Source organism: Ipomoea triloba, chromosome 11 (assembly GCF_003576645.1).
Source record: "Ipomoea triloba cultivar NCNSP0323 chromosome 11, ASM357664v1".
Classification (NCBI taxonomy): Eukaryota; Viridiplantae; Streptophyta; class Magnoliopsida; order Solanales; family Convolvulaceae; genus Ipomoea; species Ipomoea triloba.
The window spans coordinates 2,510,880-2,535,704 of record NC_044926.1 but is presented as its reverse complement, the minus strand read 5'-3'; the positions used below and the strand labels follow the sequence as shown (position 1 = coordinate 2,535,704).

Sequence of the window (24,825 nt, the reverse complement as noted above, 5' to 3'; positions counted from 1 at the left end):
TATAATATTTATTTATTTTAATCGTGATGAAAGTTCACAGTTATTACTTGAGAGTGTGCACCGATAAACTTATGATCTTGTATAATATAGCCTATAAATCACACATGAGAGATAAATCACATTAAGAAGATCATATGCAACGAGCTCAACGCCTCAAACAAAAGAGAGTATTTACCAGAATCAAATTCGTGAATATTATAATTTTTTAAATACATCTTATCGGAGATGAAAGTAATGAGATTCAAAGACAAAATCTATTGTTTTTGAAATCATATAACTAGCATCTCATCCGAAATGAAAGTAATGAGGTATACAGTCAAAATCTATCATCTAAGAAATCATGTACGGAGTAACTTATTTCCCAGTTAAATTTATATATGAATCCCAGAATTAATTTTATTACAAGACATTTAATTACCTACATTAAATAACTCCATGCGGAAGAAATATACCTATATAAATCTTTTCTTTAAGGGGATGCTTTACTAGAAATTCATTTTCTCTATTTCAATTGTGTGGCCCAATCTCCTTCCCGCTAGAAATTCATTTTCTCTAAGTTTTAATGTTGACAATTTTTTGTTTGGCAATTGTGTGGGGGCCTGTCTCCATACGATTAGATCCTCTAAATTAAGAGCCCAGTGTGTGAGCCTCCAAAGGATAGATGAGTAAGTGGAGTATAATTTTTGTGTCAAAAAGTTATAAGTTCAGTTTTTGTCAACACTCTTTCGGTCAAACTCATTACACGGGATCACTCAATGCAATGTGCACATCCTCATATAGAGAAACTGATATTTAGGCAAATTTAATTTACGAAAAATTACGCTTTTCATTCCTAAGTTAAATGGTAATTGTAGGATTTTTCTCGACTTGTTGGTCATGCTCACTTCTCGTCCTTAAGTTATAATTAACGTTGCAAATTTCTTCATTTTTCTAACAAAACAGTATGGACGGAATTTATAACGTCAGTTATAGTTTAGGGACGAGAAGTGAACACGACCTGTTAGAAAAATGACAAAATTTGCAAGGTTAGTTATAGTTTCATGAGGAGAAGTGAGCGCGATTAACAAGTACAAATCCTACAATTACCTTATAACTTAGACACTAAAAGTGTGATTTTTTATTTGGTTTACTAGTCTTTTCCTAGGTAGGGGCTAAACTAAAGCTTGTATATTGACTATATTCTCCTTGTATAAATATAGTCCACTCGGCGGCCACTCAATCGTAGGCCAGTTTTTTTTTTTTTTTTTTAATTTAAAAACATGTTGGGCGTTGAACGATTTTTTTTCTAATTTAGTTTTATTAACTTATTAATATTGCTATTAAATTAATATTGTTAAATTTATTATTATTTAATTTTTAAATTTATAATTATAATTACAATAATACTTTTTAGAATGTTAATAGATAAAGAAATAATTAAAATATAGTAGAGTAAAATGATGGACTCACAAAAAATTGAGAAAAAAACTTAAAACTAATGTGGAGAAATTTTTTTATAATTGAATGAAGTAATGAATGATGATGTGGAAGTTGGAGTCCACAAAAAAATTAAGAAAAAAATCTCTAACGATTGAGGAAGGGCTAACAGTTTTGTTGGACATTATTGTTAGGTCCGTATACATGGCCTAATCTACCAATATAGATTATTAGATTGGGCCATTCCCAGAATTCCAGGTCATACTAATTTCAAGAAACCCAAATTGAGGAAGTTTAAAGTTTTTTTTTTTCCTAATTTTTTGGGGTCACTATTTCGGTTTGGCACCACCTGTGATATTTGTATATTTTTTCAATAAAATTTGCAACAAATAAATATCTGGGATGGAAACATGCACTCAATTTGTTCCACTGTGTCTATTGAAGAGGGCATGCTGTCGTTGTCAAATAAAGAATTTCAAGAAAATATATGCCTACATACAAAACATGAAATTAATTTACTCCGTAATTTTCTGTGTTTAAAAGAGGATGAACTCGCAGTCACTATTTAAAGATGTATATTGAATAAACTCTATTCTTATTTAATACCCAGCAAATCAATAAATCGCACTAAAAAGATTCAATCTGATCAACTCAATCGAGAGGGTTTTGTTTGTATTGGTAAGAATTGAACTCGTTACTTTGACGTACAATAATCATATTTCACCTACTTCAGATACCCCTTTCGAGAACACATTATATTCCTCAACTACAATGCTGCCACACGAGAAACACCACATGCCCCGTCCCCCTCCCCTACTATCTTTTTATAATGTCAATTTGACGGGACAAAATTTTTCTAAAGTTCAGACAATAAATCCGATCTCAAATTAATGATGCAAGTGATATAAATAAGAAAAAAATGCACCTAAAGCAATTGTTAATAAATACACGAGGATGAGGCGTATGAATAATTGAATATGCAAACTAGGATAGGATCCAGACAGAATCTCCTTTATCGTTGGAGAAACAGAATAGACAACAAACAAGGAAACCAAAGATTCAACAACTAATGCATTCATTTAGTTCCACCGACAGCTCCCCATAATATCGCACATGAATATACCATGAAACTTTAATTAACTTTAACCAATCCATCCATTCAGCGTGTTAGTAAGTACAGTAAAATATATTATTTGCACTAAAAGCTTTTTGTGGAAAAAATATTGATGGGGTTAAATTTTGGAAACAAACAAAAATTGTCAGGATTGAATTAGCATATGAAATGGGCAAATTGACTAGTAAATGGTAGGGTTGCATGTGCTACCGAAAGATGCTCCTTGATTAGCAATAATCAAATCCTTATTTTATACTCAAAATAAATAAAATTATTAAATTTAACCCAGCTGTTACAGGATTGGAAGTTACCTTGAAAGCTCCATAAATTCTAAAATTGAAGTCAAGGCCGCGTGGGTTTTACCCTTTCATCGCTAAAGTGTGTTGCTGACAATCCAAAGGTAAAGGTGGACCAAAGTTGCCATTTTTCCTGCTCATCTTTCTTGCCCCTCAGATCTGGGATTGACTTGCCCAAGTTCCCAAAACTGGGTAGGATCTTAACCAGTTCACCTTCAAGGCTTCTGGGTTGGTCCAAATTTCTGGTTTTGCAGTTCAGAATCTGAAAAAGGTGCAGTCTTTTTGCAGTTGGGAATCTGAAAAAGGTGGAGTCTTGGTGGGAGAGATGGGGTTGAAAGAGAATGGGAATGTGGAGATGGGGATGGGGATGTCTGAGTTTCCTTTGGGGAGCAAGAATAAATACAAGAGGATGGAGAATGAAGTGGCAGATTATGATGATGATCCTTCACACCATCATCATCAGCTTGAGAAGAGGAGGAAGAGTACTAGGAATTATGTTTTTGCCTGTGCTGTTTTTGCATCCCTTAATAATGTCCTCCTTGGCTATGGTAATGTTTTTTTTTCCACAGTTTCTGTATTTACTTTGTTGATTGTTTTGCTGTGTTTTGATTGATTTCATATCAGACATGAAGATTTAGAATGATGGCAGATTCTTTTGTTTATTATTGATTCCTGCCTGATATTAGTAGTCAAAAGTTAGATTGATCCAAGAATGAAATTAGAACTTAAAGATATGAATTTTGTTTAATTTCAATCTTTCCAGCCAATATAATATGGTTTGTCACTTCAATAGTGCAATGGTTTAGGGCAACCCTAGCCAAGTTCGTCATGCTGTTGATTTGGTAAAGTTCGACTCATAACAAGGCGGCATATTGGCCTTCTTGTTTTGAGTCAATAAGCTATGTGTAACCTGGGCTGATTCACCTTCTGGTGGTACTTTACCGGGCTAGGGTCACAAAGTGAGATTTAGCACCCTCGAGTATCTATTTATAACTACTTTCTCAACCTACTGAAGCTCAAAGAGTCAATATCACCTCCACTGAGGTTCGTACCCACCCCTTCTATATGGGAGTGCAACCGGGTTCCACTGGACCATAAGGTCCTGGCAATGCAATTGTTTTTTGGTATTGCCATAAACAGTGAATCTTCCTATGAGCTTTTAATCAAGCATACTAATCATAAATTGATCTGAATATGTTGACAAGCTCGAATTAATGGTGTCTGAATCTGATATGGCCAGATGCATAAGTTGCAGAAAGATTTATAACCTATGTATTTATTGATTTGCAGATGTGGGTGTCATGAGTGGAGCAATCCTATTTATTCAAGAAGATCTAAAGATAACAGAGGTGCAAGAAGAAGTTCTAGTTGGTATTTTGAGTATTGTCTCGCTCTTGGGTAGCTTAGTCGGGGGAAGAACCTCGGATGCCATTGGTAGGAAGTGGACGATGGGGTTGGCTTCGATTATTTTCCAGACGGGTGCAGCGATTATGACAGTTGCTCCTTCGTTTAAAGTACTCATGATAGGAAGACTTTTTGCTGGGGTTGGCATTGGATTTGGCGTGATGATTGCGCCTGTCTATATAGCGGAGATATCACCTACAGTCGAGAGAGGCACATTGACGTCGTTTCCCGAGATTTTTATAAACCTGGGGATCCTACTCGGTTATGTATCTAACTATGCGTTTTCTGGACTTCCAGCGCATATAAACTGGCGAATAATGCTTGCTGTGGGGATTCTTCCCTCGGTGTTTATAGCGTTTGCCCTCTTTGTTATCCCGGAGTCACCGAGATGGCTGGTTGTGCAGAACCGAGTGGAAGAGGCCAAGGCAGTGCTAATGAAAACGAACGATAATGATGCAGAAGTGGAAGAGAGGCTTGCAGAGATACAATTAGCTGCTGGAGTAACGAATGCTGAGAAATACGAAGAGAAAGCGGTGTGGCGTGAGCTGTTGAGTCCTTCCCCCGCCCTTCGTAGGATGTTGATCACTGGCTTTGGAATCCAGTGTTTCCAGCAGATAACGGGCATCGATGCAACGGTTTACTACAGTCCCGAGATCCTAAAAGCAGCCGGGATTGTTGGCGAGTCGAAGCTCCTCGCTGCAACTGTTGCTGTGGGGGTCACGAAGACCGCATTCATACTAATTGCCATTTTTCTCATCGACAGAGTTGGGAGAAAGCCACTGATGTACGCGAGCACTATAGGAATGACCGCGTGCCTGTTTGGGTTAGCGTTTTCCCTTACTTTCCTCGGGGAAGGATCCGTTGGAATTTCACTAGCAATTCTGTTTGTTTGTGGCAATGTCGCGTTTTTCTCGGTGGGGTTGGGTCCAGTTTGCTGGGTTGTGACCTCGGAAATATTTCCATTGAAGTTTCGCGCCCAAGCGTCTGCACTGGGAGCGGTGGGAAACCGAATGTGCAGTGGCCTCGTCGCGATGTCCTTCCTCTCAGTCTCCCGGGCAATCACAGTGGGCGGTACCTTCTTCATTTTCTCAGCAATCTCTGCCCTCGCTGTCGCCTTCACCTATAAATTCATCCCCGAAACAAAAGGCAAATCCCTGGAGCAGATCGAGTCGTTGTTCCAAAATGGACACGACGAGGCTGTGCCCATCGGTGAAGTCCGTGTTGGAGATGCTGAACATCTGGTGCAGAAAGAAGTGCAGCTCAGAGATGTGCAGAAAGAGTGAGTCATTACTTGACTGCAAGAATTCTTTCATCTCTATTATGGAGGATTGGTTCATATCCAATAGGATAGTTTTGGTGCATTTCACATCCATTGTGAGCATATAAATATGGTAATAGCACAGATCTTTGTGGTAAGTATTGAGGGAAAACTAACATTGCATCTTGTTTCTATGGTAGCAAGCAAGAATAGATATATGTAAAAGAGAAATTTACACCCACAACGCAGAGTTTATCCCGTGTACGCCCCTCGGGTAGTGGTTGCGTTGTTTATACCGTGTACGCCCTCGGGTAGTGACGGTGGGTTTCTGTTGTGACCCAAAATAGAGAATTTTACATATGTAACTTTGCCTATAAATATGATTGAATTCATTTGAAACCCCCACAACTTCATTGAATAAAATCATTTTATTCTGCTGTTATTACGATGCACAAAAAACTTTTCAAGCTTTTCAAGGGTTCAAACATTGATAGCGAGAGTCCACACAAAACCTTTTCAAGGGTTCGAACATTGATAACGAGAATCCGCACATACAATATTCGGATTAAGATTGCTCTATAGTCCTATCAGTTATGTTTCTATGTCAAAAACTCAACAAAATCTTTCTCAATAACGTGAGCGGCATATTCCCTTATTGGGTAGGGCAAAAGACCGTCTTACCGGCTCTGATATCAAATTGAAAGACAATTTAACTTTGAGATATTGAACAAAAATCTGGCATTATAACAATTGCCAAACAAGAAGCGGCATTTGTAGAATGTAGATCTACATATTATCTTCATAAGACTTTCATGTCATTTGCAGGGACAACATACACAACATCAAATGTTTAGTGGATGGGGGAGAATATACATTAACTGCATATATATTACATGAATCCTACGACCAAATCGAAAGCCTGCTAATCTCCATCTCCAACCTTGTACAAGTTCATCGCCAATCTGAATTCTCCATAATCTAGAGAAGATTTTGCTCATCTGGCTGCCTGCAAACGCAAAGGGTTATAATCGACGAAAAGGATATTTACAATCAAGGAATAATGCACAATTTCGCTAGCAAGTAAGGTTAGGTAGAACGTCAATGTATCACAAAACGAGAGAATCACATGACTAGTACTATGGAAACAAGAAACAGCCAAGAACGATGTAGTTTAAATTGAATGTACACAAGATATCAAACCAATGATTCGGCTCATTGACATGAAAACCGTGGAAAATTAGCAATTTAACCGAAGTAATAGATGTTAGTGTAACTCTAGAAGCTCATAAAGTGTATTCAAGTGCATGTTACCTTGCTGTTAATCCGGATATTCCAAGAATCGCTCTTGGAGCCATATACGGGGTCACCAACAACGTATGAAGTTTGAGGGACGTAGTTTTTCAAAAGCGGGGCTCCATCTGGAGTATAATCATCATCACTCTCATAGTACCTCTCGCGATGTGGTCCCATAGCTTTGAGAACCATTGACAGTAATATGCTCAGTCCCTGCATGCAAAGAAACAGCCATTAGGCAATATAAAACGTAAACTGAGGTCCCGTAAAGTTTTTTTTTTTTTTTTTTAACAAATAAAAAAAAGTTGGAAACATGAGAGAAGCCCGCTTCCATCAGTTCATTCTCAAAGGAGAGTTTGATTAAGGAGCTAATCGGTTTGAAAAATTAGTAGGAATAGAGACAGACACCTGCACGGCCAACACTGACAAGCCAATCCATTTGCACAGGTCAAAGTTGTCATTAACAAAACTTTTGATCTCATCGAAGTTCCCGGTTGTATCCTCGGGAAAGTCCTGTTCCAGCCAGATCAAATAGAAAACCGTGAATAAAATAATTATGAAGCTAACCATTGCAATGCTGAAATTCAAACTGAATGATGCAGAAGTCGTGCGAGAATACCTCTTCCCAGTTATTGTTTAAGAAAACATCCACCGTCACTGCAGCTTCCAACACGAGAAGTAGAAAGATAAACACCATGTACTACCATTATTAAGGACACAAAATGGCATCTTTAATTGATCCACGTTTTCGCAATGCAGTGATCAAGAAAGAGATGCATTTAGCATTGAAGTCTCAAGAACAATGCCGCATTCATATGATACGAGTGTATTACATTCATCAATTCATTGCCACGCAAGCTGATTCTTTTAATGTGCAGAGACAGAGAAGCATATGATCAAATTGCAGCAAGAAAGAGAAGTACCAGACTACCACATATCAAGACAAAATACAACTTAAGAAACACACAAAAAACTGCAAAAATTCATAGGCCTTTCCAATGGCACGAGAATTTACTCAAAAGGATACGATATACAGACAGCAGCCATTAGCAGTTTCTGCAGCAATATGACCAGAGCAGGTGATGAAACATAAAGTGATACCCAGGCCAAGAATAGTATAAATGAACCTGGCATAATATTTCAAAAGGAAAGCAAACTCATATCAGATAAGTTCAAAATGATTTCAAATAATGAAGAACAGACAAGAAAGGTTAGCATTGACATCAAAGTAGGCACGCTAATATGCTATTACTTGTTAAAGTGCAGACTCACAGTGTTCATTTGATGACAGTTTTGGGAAGATCCATTTGATATGAATGGTATGGAGTAATAATCAATACTCCTTATTAGAAAACAACAGTTGTGGGCATAACGGGGGCACTGCTTAAACATCTAATGCAAAATAGCAAAGATTTCGCATTTCTTCATTCACCTTAAGATTTAAAATTTCCAGAAAGCAAGCAACAATGGGATAATCAAAGATATCCAAGAATGACATGTAACCTTACCGAAAGGCAAATTGGATTTGTGTGCAAAGAAGTCACATTTAAAGAAAAAGGAGCCATTGTCCGAAAAACACATTATCTGAAAAAGCTAATAATGGGGGTAACCCAGCCAAGTAGGTTAGGCTCTTGACTTGGTAAGCTCGAGTCCAGGCGTCCAGCGGCCTATTCTTAGCCGGTCAGTTATAAACAACCTAGGACTGAGTCCAGCGGGAGCAGCCTATTGACCTTCCTGATCTAAAAGGGTGAGATATGAACAACCTATGCTAATTTGTTCTTTGCCGATTAGACTCACAAAACAGGATTTAATTGTGTGTCGACTAGGGTCACAAGACAAGGAGAGTGGCTATAGTTTCCTGGTCACTCAAAAACAAGAAAAAGAAAAAGAAAAAGCAAATAACTTTCATGTGAATCTGAAATATCACATCTGGGGATTTAATTCTCAACTACCATACACACAACCAAAATGCAAAGAAAGAAAGGATATAAAGAGGAAAAGCTGAGATGTTAGTTACCAAGGGATAGGGGCATCATTGGGTCCAAAGAAGGGGGGAGGAGAGGGGCCGGCCATGTGCTTCTGCCAAACTCTGAACATCCAAAGGGCGTACATGATCATGGCGATCCCAACCATCCCTAACAGCGAGTTCACGACCTTCAGCACCGACTGGATGCAGCTCCGAGCAAATCTTAATGCCATTTTTTTTTTTTTAATTTTCCCCTCCCTAGGGATTCAATTCAGGGTTAAATTGCGTGGAAAAACAGATCCCCAACCCTATCCCCAATCGAAATCAATCAAGCGGGTTAGGGTTTCAAGTTCTTCGAGACGCTCCTCTGTGTGTGTTTGTGTGAATCTCTCGGGGATTTTGTTCTTCTCCCTCACACGGTCCCGGCTCTCACGCTAAGCTGGTGGCAGAAATTCATCCTCTGATTCAATTATTCAAATGGATAAGTAATTCAAATCACTATATCCATAAATATTAAAGCGTTAACTTCAACATCAAAGTTGCTGTGGTGTAGTGGTTATCACGTTAGTCTTACACACTAAAGGTCCCCAGTTCGATCCTGGGCAGCAACATTAATTGTTAAGTTTTTATTCAGCTGCATTTCGTTCTTTCATGGGAGAAAATTTATGTGGACCAAACAAAAACAACTCCGGTAAATAGAGCACTCTTCCCAGTAGTGTAGTGAGTTTAGCGAACAGGAATAGTTCATATGCTTCTTTTTGTACAGCAATGAATAAGCATTTAGTGAATTTGACAAAGCGAATATCAGCTTACGCCATGAAGGGGGACGTGGGACGTGCAAGAGTACTGTTCGATGAAATGCGTCACAGAGATGCCGTTTCTTGGAATGTTATGATCAAGTCGTATATAGAAAACAACAGATTAGATGATGCAAGAGAGCTGTTCGACGAAATGCCTGAGAGAACCTCGTATTCTTGGAATTCTATGATCATGGGTTACATAAAGGGCAACAAGCTCTACATTGCGTTGAAGCTCTTTACAGTTATGCCGGAGAAAGATGTTGTGAGTTGGACAGCTATCATCACGGGGATGTGTCGGGCATCGAGAGTTGATGAGGCGTGGAGGTTGTTCAAGCAAATGCCAGAAGCTAATTCGATTTCGTGGTCCTCAATTGTGTCAGGGTTTCAGCAGAATGGATTTCCCCTGGAAAGTTTACATGTGTTCAAGGAAATGCTGGTGGCTGGGTTCCACCCAACTTCTCATTCAATCACTAGTGCTTTGGCTGCCTGTGCTGATTCGGCCACGCTCTCTGTGAGCGAGCAGGCGTATTCCCAGCTCTACAAACGGGGGTTCAACACCAACACGCGGATTGGGAATTCAGCGATTTCCATGTTCATCAAGAGCGGCAGCTTTGAAAACGCGAGGAATGTCTTTATCCAGCTGGATAAACCTGATACCGTCACTTGGAATTCTATGATCATGGGCTATGCACAGCATGGCCATGGTGTAGCAGCAATGGCTATGTTCCACCAGATGCAAAAAGCTCGGTTTTTGCCCGACAGAATCAGCTTTCTGGGAGTTCTGCAGGGTTGCAGCCACTCTGGACTTGTACATGAAGGGAAACAACATTTTCTTGCAATGCAGACTGACTATGGGATTTCACCAGGACCCGAGCATTTCGCGGGCCTGGTGGACCTTCTATCGCGCGCTGGGGAGCTCGAAGAGGCGAACGAGGTAATTCTGAACATGCCCTTTGATCCAACACCTATATTTTGGAGAACACTACTTAATGGTTGTAGGATTTATGGCAATCTGGATTTGGGAATTTATGTGGCAGATCAGATATTGAAACTTGAACCATATAATTCCAGTGCTTGTTTGATGGTTATTGACATGTATGCTTTGGCTGGGAAATGGAAGGAGGTTGCAGAGATGAGGAGGCATATGGAGAGGGAAAGAGAAAGCAGAAAAGAGTTGGGTTGTAGCCTAATTGATGTTAAGGGGAAGATTCACTTGTTTACAAAAAGTGATTGTTCTCATCCTCAGACAAATTGCATTTACCTAGTCATTGGTTTGTTATCTTATGAAGCAGCTGAATGCTTCAACATTTGTGATGGAAACTTCAGCTAATTGTCAAATAGCCTCTTTTTCTCTCATAATAAAATTAACGGTTCTCAATCAAAACCTACTGAAGCACAAAGAGTTAATATTACCTTCACGGAGATTCGAACTCACAACCTCCCATATAAGAATATAACTCTGTGTCACTAGAATCAATGGGGTAGCTCAAGTGGCAAGTGAGCCCTTTTTGTGGGGAAGAATTTCGGGAGAACCCGTTTCAATTCCCATATGAGTGATGATTCCCTCTGGGTCAGTTCCTGTGGTGGACCCAGACAGTTAATTTACCAAAAAAACTTAGTGTCACTAGAACACAAGTTTTGGCGGGTGTCGTTTTCTTTTTAAAAAAATAAAAATTAAATAAATAAATTATTCATTTGGGTTTACATGCTAAAGCAAATTTTAGATTGGAATTGGGCCCAAATTCTATAAAATGGCCTGAATAAGGCCCATTTATCGAAACGTTTTCACCTTCTTCTACGCCCCTCTTTCATTCATGTCACCGTGTAGTAATCTGAAGATGGAGATGAAGAAGCTGCTCTTTCAGTACAGTACTCCTTTTCCGAGCTCAATTTCGAAATGTATCTGGAATTTCAACAGCAAAGCTAGGGTTCTATTCTTTTCCAATGAAGCAAAAACACTTGATTCGTTTTTTCCTCCACCAACGGATGACGGTCTGTTCGATCGGCTCATGGCAGTGGAGAGGAACAGGGCTTCAATCGTGCCCATATTAGAGCAGTGGGTTGGGGAAGATCGCCCAATCAAGCTTGACAATCTTCGATATATCATCAAAGGACTCCGTAAACATAGACGCTCCAAACATGCCCTCCAGGTTTTTCACTTTGCCCATTTTCATAACCCTTTTTATTCAGTTAATCATTAACCCTGCCCAACTTGGTCTAATTTTCATTTGCCAAATCAAAATACAATTTACTGAATTAAGTATTCATTATATATAGAACTCGTTTAATAAATGAACATAGTATGAATATTTGTATGCTCATTTGCGTTAGTGTTCGTTTAGTAATGTGTTCGTTGCTTGGTTAGTGTTCCTTTAAGATTCTTCACGGACAGGTTCATTTAAATACAATTTTTTATTGTATTTATTTTAGTTTTAAGATACTCCGTACTAATATACTATTTTAGTTTAGTCTTTTAAAAAAAAAAAAATTAATTCTATTCTTTCTACAGTCCTACCAGGTTACCAATGATGATTTATGAATTATCTTTTCCTAATTCTTACCACTCCTGCAGTCCTGCGGCACTCTCAATTCACATTCAGTTTAGGTAGGTTTTGTTTAGTGGTTTTGTTTGATCATTGTTCGTGTTCGTGAACATAGATGATTTCAGGTTTACAAACAAATTATGATTATGATCATGAACATGTACATGTGTTTGTCTGTTTAGCGTTCATGAACATTAACGAATACATCCGCCCACGTTAACCTTAACGGCTCACGTTAACCTTAACGAACACATTCGCAAATGTTAGCAAACACTAATGAACGCTTAACAAATGAACATGAATTGGATTTTTAAAAACCTTAATAAACTAACACGAACACTCTAAAAATCTTAACAAACGAACACGAACAACCTATGTTTGTTCATGCTCGGTTCATTAACTGCTCTATACATTAGTGATTTAATACATTATTATTTCTATTTATTTATTAGTATAATATTTTTAATTAGAGAATTAATGGATAATTAATATATATCCTTGACTGATAACTAAGTAGATTCTTGTTTTAATTGGATTGGCCAATTTATAGGCACCCAAGGAATTGAATATAAACCGTTTTATTGCCACTGAAAACTTAGGAAAGAAAAATAGCATTATTGTTTTTATATTACGTTTCATTTCCTAATATTTTAAAATTGAATTGAATATAAACAATTTTATTGTCACCGAAAACTTAAGAAGGAAAAATATCATTATTCTATTTATATTTACATGTTTCATTTCCTAATATTTTAAAATTGTTGTTTTCTCATTTCTTGCTTCTGTATTACATAGTAATGATGTCTCTAATATTAGAAAACAAGACCTTAGCATTGCAAATGTACTCAGCTGGCTTGAACTGATTCAGCTCTTCTTCTTTAGAAACTCTGTTTTTGGTGCCTGATTTCTGTTTCTATTTAACTGCAGATTTTTGAATGGATTGATGTGTCAAAACGCCTTCAACTATCGCCCAGGGATATTGCAGTAAGAGTGGATCTTATACAAAAAACCCGTGGTCTAGAAGCGGCTGAGAAGTATTTTTATAGCATTCCCATCCATTTGAGAGCTGATAAGGTGTATGCTGCTCTTTTGAACTGCTATGCTCATAGAAAATCGGTGGAAAAAGCAGAATGTGTCTTGCAGAAGCTGAGAAAGGAGTTTGGTTATGTTCATTGTCTGGCGTTCAATGTTATGTTGAATCTGTACTCCAAGGTGGGAAAATTTGAGGAGCTACACTCTCTAGCGCAAGAGATGGAAGAAAAACGAGTCATTGTTGACAAATTCTTCTACACCATCCGTTTAAATGCATATGCAACTGCTCGTGATGTGGATGGGATGGAAATGCTTTTGAAGAAGATGGAAGCAAATCCCATGATGGTTGCTGATTCGGTTGTTTGTTACACAATAGTTGCCAATGCGTACATTAGAGCTGGTGATTTCGAAAAGGCTTTGGCAGCAGCGAAGAAATGTGAACATCTAACTAGGCGCCAGAGGACTGAGAGGGAATACGAGTGTCTACTTACTCTCTATGGTAGTATGGGAAGGAAAGGTGATGTGTACCGTATTTGGAATGAGTACAAGGGAGTGGGAAAATTGCGGAATAATGGTTATCTCTCTATGATTAGTGCACTAGAAAAGCTTGACGATCTTGATGCGATGGAGAAAATAGTGGAGGAATGGGAATCCCACAAGACATCCTTTGACATCCGATTCCCAAATTTCCTCGTGTATGTTTACTGCAAGAAGGGTAATTTGAGAAAAGCTGAGGCGATTATAGAGAGAATCATCAAGAGTGGGCAGAAAGCCAGTGCAGGCACTTGGAGTCGCATGGCATGTGGATATTGCGAAAACAAGCAGATGGATAAGGCAGTGCAAGCGTTGAAGAAAACAATCTTAGCAGCTCATACACAAGCTAACCTTCCGCTGCACCTATTGGCTTCTTGCCTGACATATTTGGAATCCAATGGAAAATTTCAAGCTGCAGAGGATATCATAAAATTGCTTAAAAAGCGGGTTTTGGTCTCAGAAGAGTTTGAGCAGAGATTAGAAGATTACATCAGAAAAGGAAAAGCAGGGAAACTACGATAGCAGATTCATCCTTAACTCTGTAAGTCTGCAAAACTCATGCTTGCTGTTCAATAACCATACTAATATACTATAGCATTCACTGACCTCTTAAGTAAATTTTCATTAATGTGAATAATGAGCTTAGAGCCTTAGAAATCACAACAAGCTGACGTGATATTTTGCTGACTACCAATTGCACTTAGAGATTCTACGGTTACTTTGAACTAGTCCAAAAGAAAAAATCCCATCAAAAAAGCAAGATGAAAAAGGTGATGACCAGCTTAAAGATAACAACAAAACCATACAGTTCTGATTCCTCCTCGTGAACTAATTAGGAAACTGTTCACACTTTTTTTTGTGGAAAAAATAGGACAGATTCATCTGATGAATTGATGAAGCTTTATCTGTGAGCAGTGACCAGTGTCTCTATGAACCTCAATCCATCAAACCTCGGGGCAAACTTATCAGACCGGGGTGGCACTGCTGCTGTCGATGATGATTTTCCAGTCTTCTTCCCGGTACCATCATCACTCTGATCAAATAATCCCCACCACCCAGTTACAATCCAATATTTACAAAAGAAAATACAGCATACTGAAAAGAATATAGCCTTGTCATTTAGGAAAGAAGTAGAGAAGTGTTACCGTGTGAAAGGTATGGGCTTTGGATGAAGCAGAGGAGAGAGCAGCAGCGGAGGCTGCGGCCATGGAAGCTGCGGTGAGGCTTGTTTTCTTCATGTTTTTGGAAATTTCAGTTTTTTCTTTAAGAACACAGTTTTTGTTTTGTTGGAGGAAGTGAGAGAAAGTGCAGTGGAAAGTGGGAAAATGGGGAGGGAGTTGGTGTAGAAAGTAAGTCAATGTTTGAATTTATAAGGTGCAACCAACCCATTCATACGCTAAGTAGATACTCTAGTGGGGCTCGGGACAGAACTTATGGTGCTCTCAAGTCTCAACGGAATAATTGGCAGAACGGTTGGTTGGGTAATCACAGGATTTCAAGTTTGATTTGTTGTAGTAACTATATATTGGCCTTTTTAGTTTGAGTCGCAACATATGTTGATTTACCTCTTTTTGATTGTTTGTCAGTCAGGGTCACAAAGTGTGTTTCACCCATATTAAGATGTCATTTTCCGACTTTTCAGTAAATTAAAAGAATAATTGGATGAGGTCCTAACATACTTGCTTCAGTTTTCAAGGGGAGTCACCTTGTCGAGTTAGCTTTGAGACCCATAAAATTATACCGTGTCAGCAAGACCTGAAGTTAATTACTGAGCTAGCTCTGAGACCCATAAAACTATACCATGTCAGCAAGACTTGTAGTTAGTTACTGAGCGACACTTACGGAAAACTATCTATTTAGACATCATGTGTCTAACCTATAGAATAGACTACTCAATAGAATATATTGTTTTGTGCTCTTGACTGACTTTGACCCGCCTTCACTAAACCTAGAATGATCTCATTTATAATTATATATATTGTTTGGATGCCACCCCTTAGATACTCTAATTGTTTGAAAATTATAGTGATATTGACAAAGTTTATGGATAAAAGATTATTAAGCTATTACAAAAGGACATGCGACATTTACTAAATTAAGAACATGGTACTCCGTTGTTTCCGGAGACCAGCCAGGGTGTTTAACAGCGACAATTTTCCGCGGCACATCGTCGAGGAATTGATATCTTTCTTGACCAAATTTTATAATCAAATTTATATTGATGATATGTTATTTTACAATTTTTTGTATATCTAATTATCTATTAATCATTGTCATAAATTTTGTTGTGATTTAGTTAAATTTGAGCAAAAATTAAATATGTAATTTTTACTTAATTAATACAGTTAGAGGGCGTTTGGGGAGCGATGGAAGAAAGTGTAGTTGGAGTGATTAGAGTGGTTTATGCCCTGTTTATAGAAATTTCAATTAGAAGGATGAGAATTTAATGAGAGAAATCTAACTATTCTAATCTTATTGTCAACATTTTAATCATTTTAATTTCACCATCATTTCAAACAGATGTTAGGGCTTGGGATAGAGATTGAAGTGATTAGAGCAACCAGTCGCTCTACAGAAAGTCATTTATAGATAGTTCGAACTGGATAAGAACAATAATCAATTTTAGCTCGAATAGTTTGTCGGGGAACTCTCCCTTCTCTGACGAATTGGCATTGGAGTGATTAAAATGATTCACCACTCTAAGTCTCTAACCTCATCATTATCCTTCCAAACGGATGCTCAAGATGCATTTGCGGTCAAACTGATTGGGACAGTCGAGTACTCTCTAGAAAGTCATTTGAACAAATTGATATTAGACAAATTAAAATGATTAATTGCTCTAACCACATGAATAGATCGTTTCAATCTCACCGTCACTACTCTGATCTCACCCGCGGTGGCCGGTGGGCTACATGATTGGTGTTTGCTAATGAGAGATGCGTTGAAGATATGGGTTTTGAAGTCAAGAGTCAAATGGTGGGGCAATGGATTAAGAAAATGGCGCATATGAAACCATTCAAATCACATGAAAAGCAAAGAATTTTGTTTGTCTATGGGGTTAAGAGAGTTTAAACAAAAGCAGGCATCAAAGGGGGAGGTGTGATGATAAAATGATAAGAATAAAGGCGCCGACAGAGATGATCATCACAAAGAGTGCTGCCACTTTCATCGCTTCCAAAGCATCACTCCAAAATATCATAGATTTAAAATAATATTAAATTTTATTACATGTATTCTCATTTTACTCTTTAACATGTTAACTGATTATTACGAAATCTCAACGGTAGACCAACCCATGCCCCAAGGTGTTGGTGGTGAACTTATGGAGTGTTTGGTATATATGAAATGCAATCCAATTTCTTTGCAATTCCATAATAATCGAAAATTAATTGTTTGGTTGAAGGGAATTACAATTCCCTCAAACCATATTGAAACTCTCATATTCCCATGCACCCCCTTCCCCATGTTGAATGAAATAAACTCACTTTTTGAGTATGATGGCAATTCTTATCCACTCCTTCCTTATTGTTTGAATGAAATAAATTCACTTTTTGAGTATGGTGCGTTGGTGACACCATTAACATCAAGTTTTTTCTGTTTTGTAAGGAGACAAACAATGATGTCATGAGTGACATTTTGTCCAATTTTAGAAGGGACTAATTAATCCAATTTCTAAAAGTTGCACACCAAATTTATCAATTCTTGAAGTCCAGAGGAAATTATAGAACTGTCAACACCTATGGAAGAAAGAGGGAAACTACAGAAGTTTTCCCAGATAGTAAAAACTACAGAAACTTTGCAGCATGCTTTTTGTCCACTACTGAACCCACTAACATCATATCACAAGGAGAATCCAAAGTGCTTTCCTGCAACATTTCCTACTGAAACGTTACGTATCCCAGCTTAAACTAAACTAATTCTAATCTCCCAGAGCCCGTGGAGGAAGTAAATCGCGAGTAGCCCCATCAGGTCAAGGTCTCACAATGGCACCCAGGTTTCCATGGGATTCGAACCCCTACACTACCGCTGGAGCGAGATTTTAAGGTGATTGGTCGAACTAACTGAACTAGCCCCGTGGAGTGATAGTCTAATCTCAAATAGGAAACTTTTTGGCAACACTACAAGATTTGCAGCAATGGACACAATATAAAAGGCAAAAATCCAATCTAATAGAGCAACACCACATGATTTGCAGCAACATGGGGTCTAAATGTTGAGTGTTGATGATGACAATACTTACAAGTGATAAAGCCAGCACCCACACCCCTGAATTTCCTACTGTGTACTCAATTTGCTTTCATCCCCGATCCTCCCTCATTTTCCATGGATTACGGAGAGAAGGGATGGTGGAATGCAGACTACTCATGATCTGTCACATAAATGTTAAAAGACAAAAAGAAAGACAAGGAGTAATCAAGTAGAGATCACACACTTTCGCCTAACATCTTTCTCATCGTTGATAATGGCAATTTTGGATTTTAGAATAGGTTCACAGAACACTTTTTATCCATTTCATAAAATGTTGTGCCATGCGACCATCAAATAAAGTTAATACCAAACCAAGCTTTCTTTAAATTGGTTTATATGCTTGATCGTTAGGTGGGCGCCCTGTCTCCTACAGTTTTTCTTATCATTACTGCCTTGCTCGATAAAAAGCATTGATTTCAGAGGTACTGAACTCAATACCGGCAAATATTATGGCGATTTCAAACACTGCAGGCAGCTTTCGGGCCATAACATTAACACCCCTCAGGGCTCAGATATTGTTACGAAAACATTAGGATGTAACCTTATAAGAGTGCATGAATAGAATTTCAATACCAATGAAAGGTTAATATGAGATCATCTTACGAGTTCATATTGGGAAGGAGATTTCAGCAAATCCCTTCTATGGCCATATGAAAATATTGGGCACCAAAGAAAGTGGCTTTCTTTGGTTGGAGAAACTGAGATTATTCCTTTCTATGTTTATTCATCATAATTTTAAAAATGGAATATCACTCATTACCCTTTACCAAATAATAAAAGATTTCCACTCAATTCAGAACATTCTCAGCATCTCAGCCAAGACCTTTGAATCATTCTTCTTCTTTTAACTAATGTATCTCAGTTTAATATAAAGGCTAATGGTACAATCAATCCCAAACAGATACCTACAACTTATGTTGTTGAGTATTAGTGCTCTGAGCTAAACAACTTCCTGAAATAAAGAACTAAAACAAAACACCTTTATCTGGGACTTGATAACCACAATGTTATAAGTTCAACTCCCACTAAGAGAATCCTATTGGCCTTCTTGATTTGAGCCGGTCAGTTATGAACAATCTAGACTGGTTTAACTCATTATGATCCTTTTCGGACTAGGTTCGTGAGGCGATTTGACTCCCATAGGAGAATCCTATTGGCCTTCTTGATTTGAGCGGATCAGCTATCAACAATCTAGTTTGGTTTAACTCATTATGATCTTTTGCGGACTAGGTTCGTAAGGCAGTTCGACTCCCAATAGGAGAATCCTATTATCCTTCTTGATTTGAACCGGTCAACTATAAGCAATCTAGACTGATTTAAGTCAATCTAGACTGGTTTAACTCATTATGATACTTTGCAGACTAGGTTCGTAAGGCGGGATTTTACTCATTGCACACTCAAGTCATGTAGTGGATGCGGGTTCCCCCCGTAACCCAAAAAGATAACACCTTTATCAAGATGATGTTTGCCATAATGCATCATGCTCAAACATGTAGACAATCAAGATCAAATTTTTTTTTATTCAACATTCAAAATCAGTGGGATAAGATAGAAAATGGAGCAACACTGAAAGGAGCTACCTGTTTTCAGCTCAAGCAGATTTGATGGAATCTACAAACCCACTGCTAAGCAACCTTTCTACATACTTCCCCAGTATATCCACCTCCAAGTTCACCTTCTGCCCTATCTTCTTCAATGGAATCACCACTTTCTGCTGCGTGTAAGCCACCAGCATGAAATTGAAGCACTCATCGTCAAACACATCCACCACAGTCAAGCTTGTCCCATCCACTGCAATAAAGCCTTTGGGCACAATGTATTTTATCAGCTCCTTTGTAGTCTTCACTTTCACCCACAATGAATCCCCTTCTGGGTCGAGCCCTAAAATCACTCCGGTGCCGTCCACGTGGCCCTGCACGAAATGGCCGCCCATTCTTGAATTGGGCGTCAATGCCCTCTCCAAATTGACCCGAGATCCGTGTTCCAGTTCACTCAGAGAGGTCTTTCGCAGGGTCTCCGGGGCCAATCCGACCGTGAATTCCGACAATTGGGTGTCGAATTCCGTGACGGTTAAGCACGTTCCGTTGACGGCGATGCTGTCGCCGAGATTGACGCCGTCAAGAACGGTTTTTGCGCCGATTTTCATGGTGAAACTCTCGGGATCCTCGTACCCGATGTGTCGGACTTCGCCCATCTCTTCGACTATGCCGGTGAAGAGGGATTTGATCGGGAGGGGTCTGGAGGAGTAAAGAAGGTAGGGTTTTCTTAGAGGCTGGGTGAATCGGAGGGGAAGGGGATGGGGTTTGAGAGAGTGAATAGAAATGGGTTTCTTGAGGGTGAGAGAGGGAAGCCATTGTTGGGTTTGAAGGTTGAGAATTGGTTGAGTTCTGAGGGGTTTGATGAGGTTTAAGGGTTTGGAGGATGAAGACAGTGAAGAGATTGAAAGGGCTGCCATTTTTCTGTCAATTGGCTTGCTCAGAGTCTGAGCTTAAATCTGTTATAACTTATAATCATGCCAATTTGCCATTAAGCATATTCATATTCATAGATGAAAACAAAGAAAATCATGTATTTGACACCATAAATCTCACTTAATATGGTATGTTAATCAATCAAACATAAAATGTTTACCCGTTGATTCTTGCAAGTTGCAACCACCCTCTTAATTAAATTTGTCTGACAATATATTCGAGTGATTTATAAGTTATTACATAAAAGCAGAGAAAAGAAAAAATGAAAAAATGTTAGACTCGATAAGATGGATTAAGTGAATTATGAATGAGCTTAAAAATTCAAAATTTGTTATATTTCACTAAATATACATATAGTAATGTATGATAAAAAAAAATTAATAATGTTAATTAGACCAAATGTAAGACTCAATGTTTACACTATGCAATAAAATAGTGAATAAGAGGTATTGGTTAAGCAATGTGGTAACCCTATCAAACAACTTCGACGAGGGTAAAACATTTATAAATGGTTGATATTAGACATGTATAGAGTAAAAATCCATCAAAAAAGTTGATATCTATGTATAATATAAAGAGCGAGTTAATTTTTGCCCAGCACTTTTTCAGGCGATATTTTTTGTACTTTGTGCTTCTACTGTTGTTCATTGCATAATTAGTACCCTATTTTGCCCTTGCCGATAATCGGACGGCCAATTTCCGGTTGAAAAAGACGAACGGGCAGTTAAAAGTTGAAGGCCACCACGTGATAGCTCAATATTAAATAGCAAACAACAAGAAAAAAAAGACAAAAAAATTAAAAAAAAAATTGGAGTGGTTGAATTATTTCTGGTTGTGGTGCTTATACTTGTTCGTTGGCAAAGGCAAAAACAAAAACAATTGGAGTAGTTGGTTTTCTTTCCCCGGAGTGACTTTGTTGAAGATCAGACAAAAACAACAAAATAAGAGTGGTTGGGTTTCATTATTTGGAAGAGTGGTTGGCTTATTCTTCATTCTGCCTAAATCAAAAGAAAACAACCCATTTTGCAGCAGCTTGTAAGATCAAACCCGCTATCTCAACTTTCGCACGCGTCTCCCAAATCTTCCGACGGATGCTTTCGCCTCGGCGAACCAGTAGCATTTGGTGGCGAAGGAGGTCTACGATCTGAGATGGTGCTCCTTCGATCTCCAGCAGGCGACTGGTCTGATTCGTTAATGTAGCTGACATCAAGGATGATAGACCACGTGATAGTTATGGGTTAAAGTCAGGCACGGAGCTATATAATAATAGTTCGTTGTTTGGGTTGGTATCTTCGGTGCACTTCACGCCTGGGCTTGCCACTTTCCAACCTAACTCGCCAGCCACGGCCGCTGTTTTTTATAGCCTGTACAGTTTGAATCTTATGTTCCTCATTTCTTGTAATAGTAATAGTTACGTTGTTAAGGTTTAATTAGGAAATGTTTATTTTTTTCGTTTTCAATAATACTAACTTCATTTTTACAGTCAATTCACATAAACAAGTGTCCTCTTTGAAATTTGTTGATCTCGCTTTTGGTGGTAAAACTTTCAGTTCACTTCTTCTTCTTCTTCTTCTTCTTCTTCTTCTTCTTCTTCTTCTTCTTCTTCTTCATGTTCATAGTTTGATGCTTACTGCATTCCGGCTTCTTCCCCAAAATTCATTCTTGGGTTAAATGTTTCTAACTCGAAAGGCTGATTTTTTTTTTAGTTACTGTATCTCATGATTCATGTCTGAGTTTAGGAATGATAATTTTGTGATTGATTTAGTGATTTAAAGACTTGATTTTTACTGAGCCTATGAACTAAGCTGAGTTTGCTCTAAGGGGTTGTTTGGTTAGGTGTAATTTGGGGGAGTTGTAATTCATTGAATTGGAATTCAATGAATTTGGCAATTACAGTGTTTGGTTGGAGGGAATTTGTTATGCCGTGGACCCAGGTCCATCTTGCAAGGTGGACCTGGGTCTACATTCACATACACTATACTCTACATTCATACTTTGTAAACTCCACATTCACACATTACATGATTATATGTTTAGTAACTATATTACCACTGTTATGCATTCACACATTCAAAACTCTATATTCACAGGTCCTATACTCCATATTCATAACTCTACATTCACCTTATTTTTGCCCAAGAATTTTTCAGGCGAATTTTATTGCACTTTGTGCTTATGTTGTTGTACATTGCAATAATAGCTATCTAATTTGCCCTTGCCGATTATCAGACGTTCACTTTCCGACTGCTTAAGTACAAATATTCAATTACTCTCGTGGGNAAACATAAAATGTTTACCCGTTGATTCTTGCAAGTTGCAACCACCCTCTTAATTAAATTTGTCTGACAATATATTCGAGTGATTTATAAGTTATTACATAAAAGCAGAGAAAAGAAAAAATGAAAAAATGTTAGACTCGATAAGATGGATTAAGTGAATTATGAATGAGCTTAAAAATTCAAAATTTGTTATATTTCACTAAATATACATATAGTAATGTATGATAAAAAAAAATTAATAATGTTAATTAGACCAAATGTAAGACTCAATGTTTACACTATGCAATAAAATAGTGAATAAGAGGTATTGGTTAAGCAATGTGGTAACCCTATCAAACAACTTCGACGAGGGTAAAACATTTATAAATGGTTGATATTAGACATGTATAGAGTAAAAATCCATCAAAAAAGTTGATATCTATGTATAATATAAAGAGCGAGTTAATTTTTGCCCAGCACTTTTTCAGGCGATATTTTTTGTACTTTGTGCTTCTACTGTTGTTCATTGCATAATTAGTACCCTATTTTGCCCTTGCCGATAATCGGACGGCCAATTTCCGGTTGAAAAAGACGAACGGGCAGTTAAAAGTTGAAGGCCACCACGTGATAGCTCAATATTAAATAGCAAACAACAAGAAAAAAAAGACAAAAAAATTAAAAAAAAAATTGGAGTGGTTGAATTATTTCTGGTTGTGGTGCTTATACTTGTTCGTTGGCAAAGGCAAAAACAAAAACAATTGGAGTAGTTGGTTTTCTTTCCCCGGAGTGACTTTGTTGAAGATCAGACAAAAACAACAAAATAAGAGTGGTTGGGTTTCATTATTTGGAAGAGTGGTTGGCTTATTCTTCATTCTGCCTAAATCAAAAGAAAACAACCCATTTTGCAGCAGCTTGTAAGATCAAACCCGCTATCTCAACTTTCGCACGCGTCTCCCAAATCTTCCGACGGATGCTTTCGCCTCGGCGAACCAGTAGCATTTGGTGGCGAAGGAGGTCTACGATCTGAGATGGTGCTCCTTCGATCTCCAGCAGGCGACTGGTCTGATTCGTTAATGTAGCTGACATCAAGGATGATAGACCACGTGATAGTTATGGGTTAAAGTCAGGCACGGAGCTATATAATAATAGTTCGTTGTTTGGGTTGGTATCTTCGGTGCACTTCACGCCTGGGCTTGCCACTTTCCAACCTAACTCGCCAGCCACGGCCGCTGTTTTTTATAGCCTGTACAGTTTGAATCTTATGTTCCTCATTTCTTGTAATAGTAATAGTTACGTTGTTAAGGTTTAATTAGGAAATGTTTATTTTTTTCGTTTTCAATAATACTAACTTCATTTTTACAGTCAATTCACATAAACAAGTGTCCTCTTTGAAATTTGTTGATCTCGCTTTTGGTGGTAAAACTTTCAGTTCACTTCTTCTTCTTCTTCTTCTTCTTCTTCTTCTTCTTCTTCTTCTTCTTCTTCTTCATGTTCATAGTTTGATGCTTACTGCATTCCGGCTTCTTCCCCAAAATTCATTCTTGGGTTAAATGTTTCTAACTCGAAAGGCTGATTTTTTTTTTAGTTACTGTATCTCATGATTCATGTCTGAGTTTAGGAATGATAATTTTGTGATTGATTTAGTGATTTAAAGACTTGATTTTTACTGAGCCTATGAACTAAGCTGAGTTTGCTCTAAGGGGTTGTTTGGTTAGGTGTAATTTGGGGGAGTTGTAATTCATTGAATTGGAATTCAATGAATTTGGCAATTACAGTGTTTGGTTGGAGGGAATTTGTTATGCCGTGGACCCAGGTCCATCTTGCAAGGTGGACCTGGGTCTACATTCACATACACTATACTCTACATTCATACTTTGTAAACTCCACATTCACACATTACATGATTATATGTTTAGTAACTATATTACCACTGTTATGCATTCACACATTCAAAACTCTATATTCACAGGTCCTATACTCCATATTCATAACTCTACATTCACCTTATTTTTGCCCAAGAATTTTTCAGGCAACTCTACATTCACCTTATTTTTGCCCAAGAATTTTTCAGGCGAATTTTATTGCACTTTGTGCTTATGTTGTTGTACATTGCAATAATAGCTATCTAATTTGCCCTTGCCGATTATCAGACGTTCACTTTCCGACTGCTTAAGTACAAATATTCAATTCAG

At 38.0% G+C, this 24,825-nt stretch overlaps 5 protein-coding genes, 1 long non-coding RNA gene and 1 other non-coding gene across 10 annotated transcripts; 4 read left to right on the top strand and 3 right to left on the bottom strand.

Moving 5' to 3' along the window:
- The first annotated feature begins 2,900 nt into the window (after positions 1 to 2,900).
- Positions 2,901 to 5,930, top strand: LOC115996598 (probable polyol transporter 4). Its single transcript, XM_031235900.1, has 2 exons — positions 2,901 to 3,374; positions 4,117 to 5,930. Exons 1-2 carry the CDS (start codon positions 3,152 to 3,154, stop codon positions 5,511 to 5,513), a joined length of 1,620 nt encoding a protein of 539 aa, XP_031091760.1. The 5' UTR covers positions 2,901 to 3,151; the 3' UTR covers positions 5,514 to 5,930.
- Positions 5,931 to 6,202: 272 nt separating this feature from the next.
- On the bottom strand, positions 6,203 to 9,198 carry LOC115996599 (tetraspanin-19-like). The gene is made up of 6 exons (XM_031235901.1): positions 8,799 to 9,198; positions 7,809 to 7,908; positions 7,401 to 7,481; positions 7,190 to 7,294; positions 6,800 to 6,994; positions 6,203 to 6,494 (listed from the first exon to the last, which is right to left on the bottom strand). The coding sequence occupies exons 1-6, from the start codon at positions 8,978 to 8,980 to the stop codon at positions 6,483 to 6,485; spliced, it is 675 nt and encodes a 224-aa protein (XP_031091761.1). The 5' UTR covers positions 8,981 to 9,198; the 3' UTR covers positions 6,203 to 6,482.
- An 87-nt stretch (positions 9,199 to 9,285) lies between these two features.
- TRNAV-UAC lies at positions 9,286 to 9,358 on the top strand. Its single transcript has one exon. It is a non-coding gene; the product is annotated as a tRNA-Val (tRNA).
- Positions 9,359 to 9,368: 10 nt separating this feature from the next.
- Positions 9,369 to 10,724, top strand: LOC115997380 (pentatricopeptide repeat-containing protein At4g02750-like). Its single transcript, XM_031236925.1, has 2 exons — positions 9,369 to 10,481; positions 10,585 to 10,724. Exons 1-2 carry the CDS (start codon positions 9,516 to 9,518, stop codon positions 10,594 to 10,596), a joined length of 978 nt encoding a protein of 325 aa, XP_031092785.1. The 5' UTR covers positions 9,369 to 9,515; the 3' UTR covers positions 10,597 to 10,724.
- Positions 10,725 to 11,380: 656 nt separating this feature from the next.
- LOC115997534 (pentatricopeptide repeat-containing protein At2g20710, mitochondrial-like) lies at positions 11,381 to 15,208 on the top strand. 4 transcript variants are annotated; one of them, XR_004093748.1, is made up of 4 exons: positions 11,381 to 11,697; positions 13,018 to 14,197; positions 14,572 to 14,675; positions 14,780 to 15,208. XR_004093748.1 is itself a non-coding variant. In XM_031237107.1 (3 exons), the coding sequence occupies exons 1-2, from the start codon at positions 11,386 to 11,388 to the stop codon at positions 14,176 to 14,178; spliced, it is 1,473 nt and encodes a 490-aa protein (XP_031092967.1). In that variant the 5' UTR covers positions 11,381 to 11,385; the 3' UTR covers positions 14,179 to 14,197; positions 14,572 to 15,208. The 4 variants fall into 4 exon arrangements, 2 of the variants coding, with proteins under 2 accessions (XP_031092967.1, XP_031092966.1); XR_004093747.1 differs by having other exon boundaries at positions 14,528 to 14,675; XM_031237107.1 differs by having other exon boundaries at positions 14,572 to 15,208.
- LOC115997535 lies at positions 14,259 to 14,929 on the bottom strand. The gene is made up of 2 exons (XR_004093749.1): positions 14,802 to 14,929; positions 14,259 to 14,689 (listed from the first exon to the last, which is right to left on the bottom strand). It is a non-coding gene; the product is annotated as an uncharacterized LOC115997535 (long non-coding RNA).
- Positions 15,209 to 19,368: 4,160 nt separating the features above from the next.
- On the bottom strand, positions 19,369 to 20,412 carry LOC115995672 (riboflavin synthase-like). Its single transcript, XM_031234773.1, has one exon. The coding sequence runs from the start codon at positions 20,357 to 20,359 to the stop codon at positions 19,496 to 19,498; it is 864 nt and encodes a 287-aa protein (XP_031090633.1). The 5' UTR covers positions 20,360 to 20,412; the 3' UTR covers positions 19,369 to 19,495.
- Between the last annotated feature and the right edge of the window lie 4,413 nt (positions 20,413 to 24,825).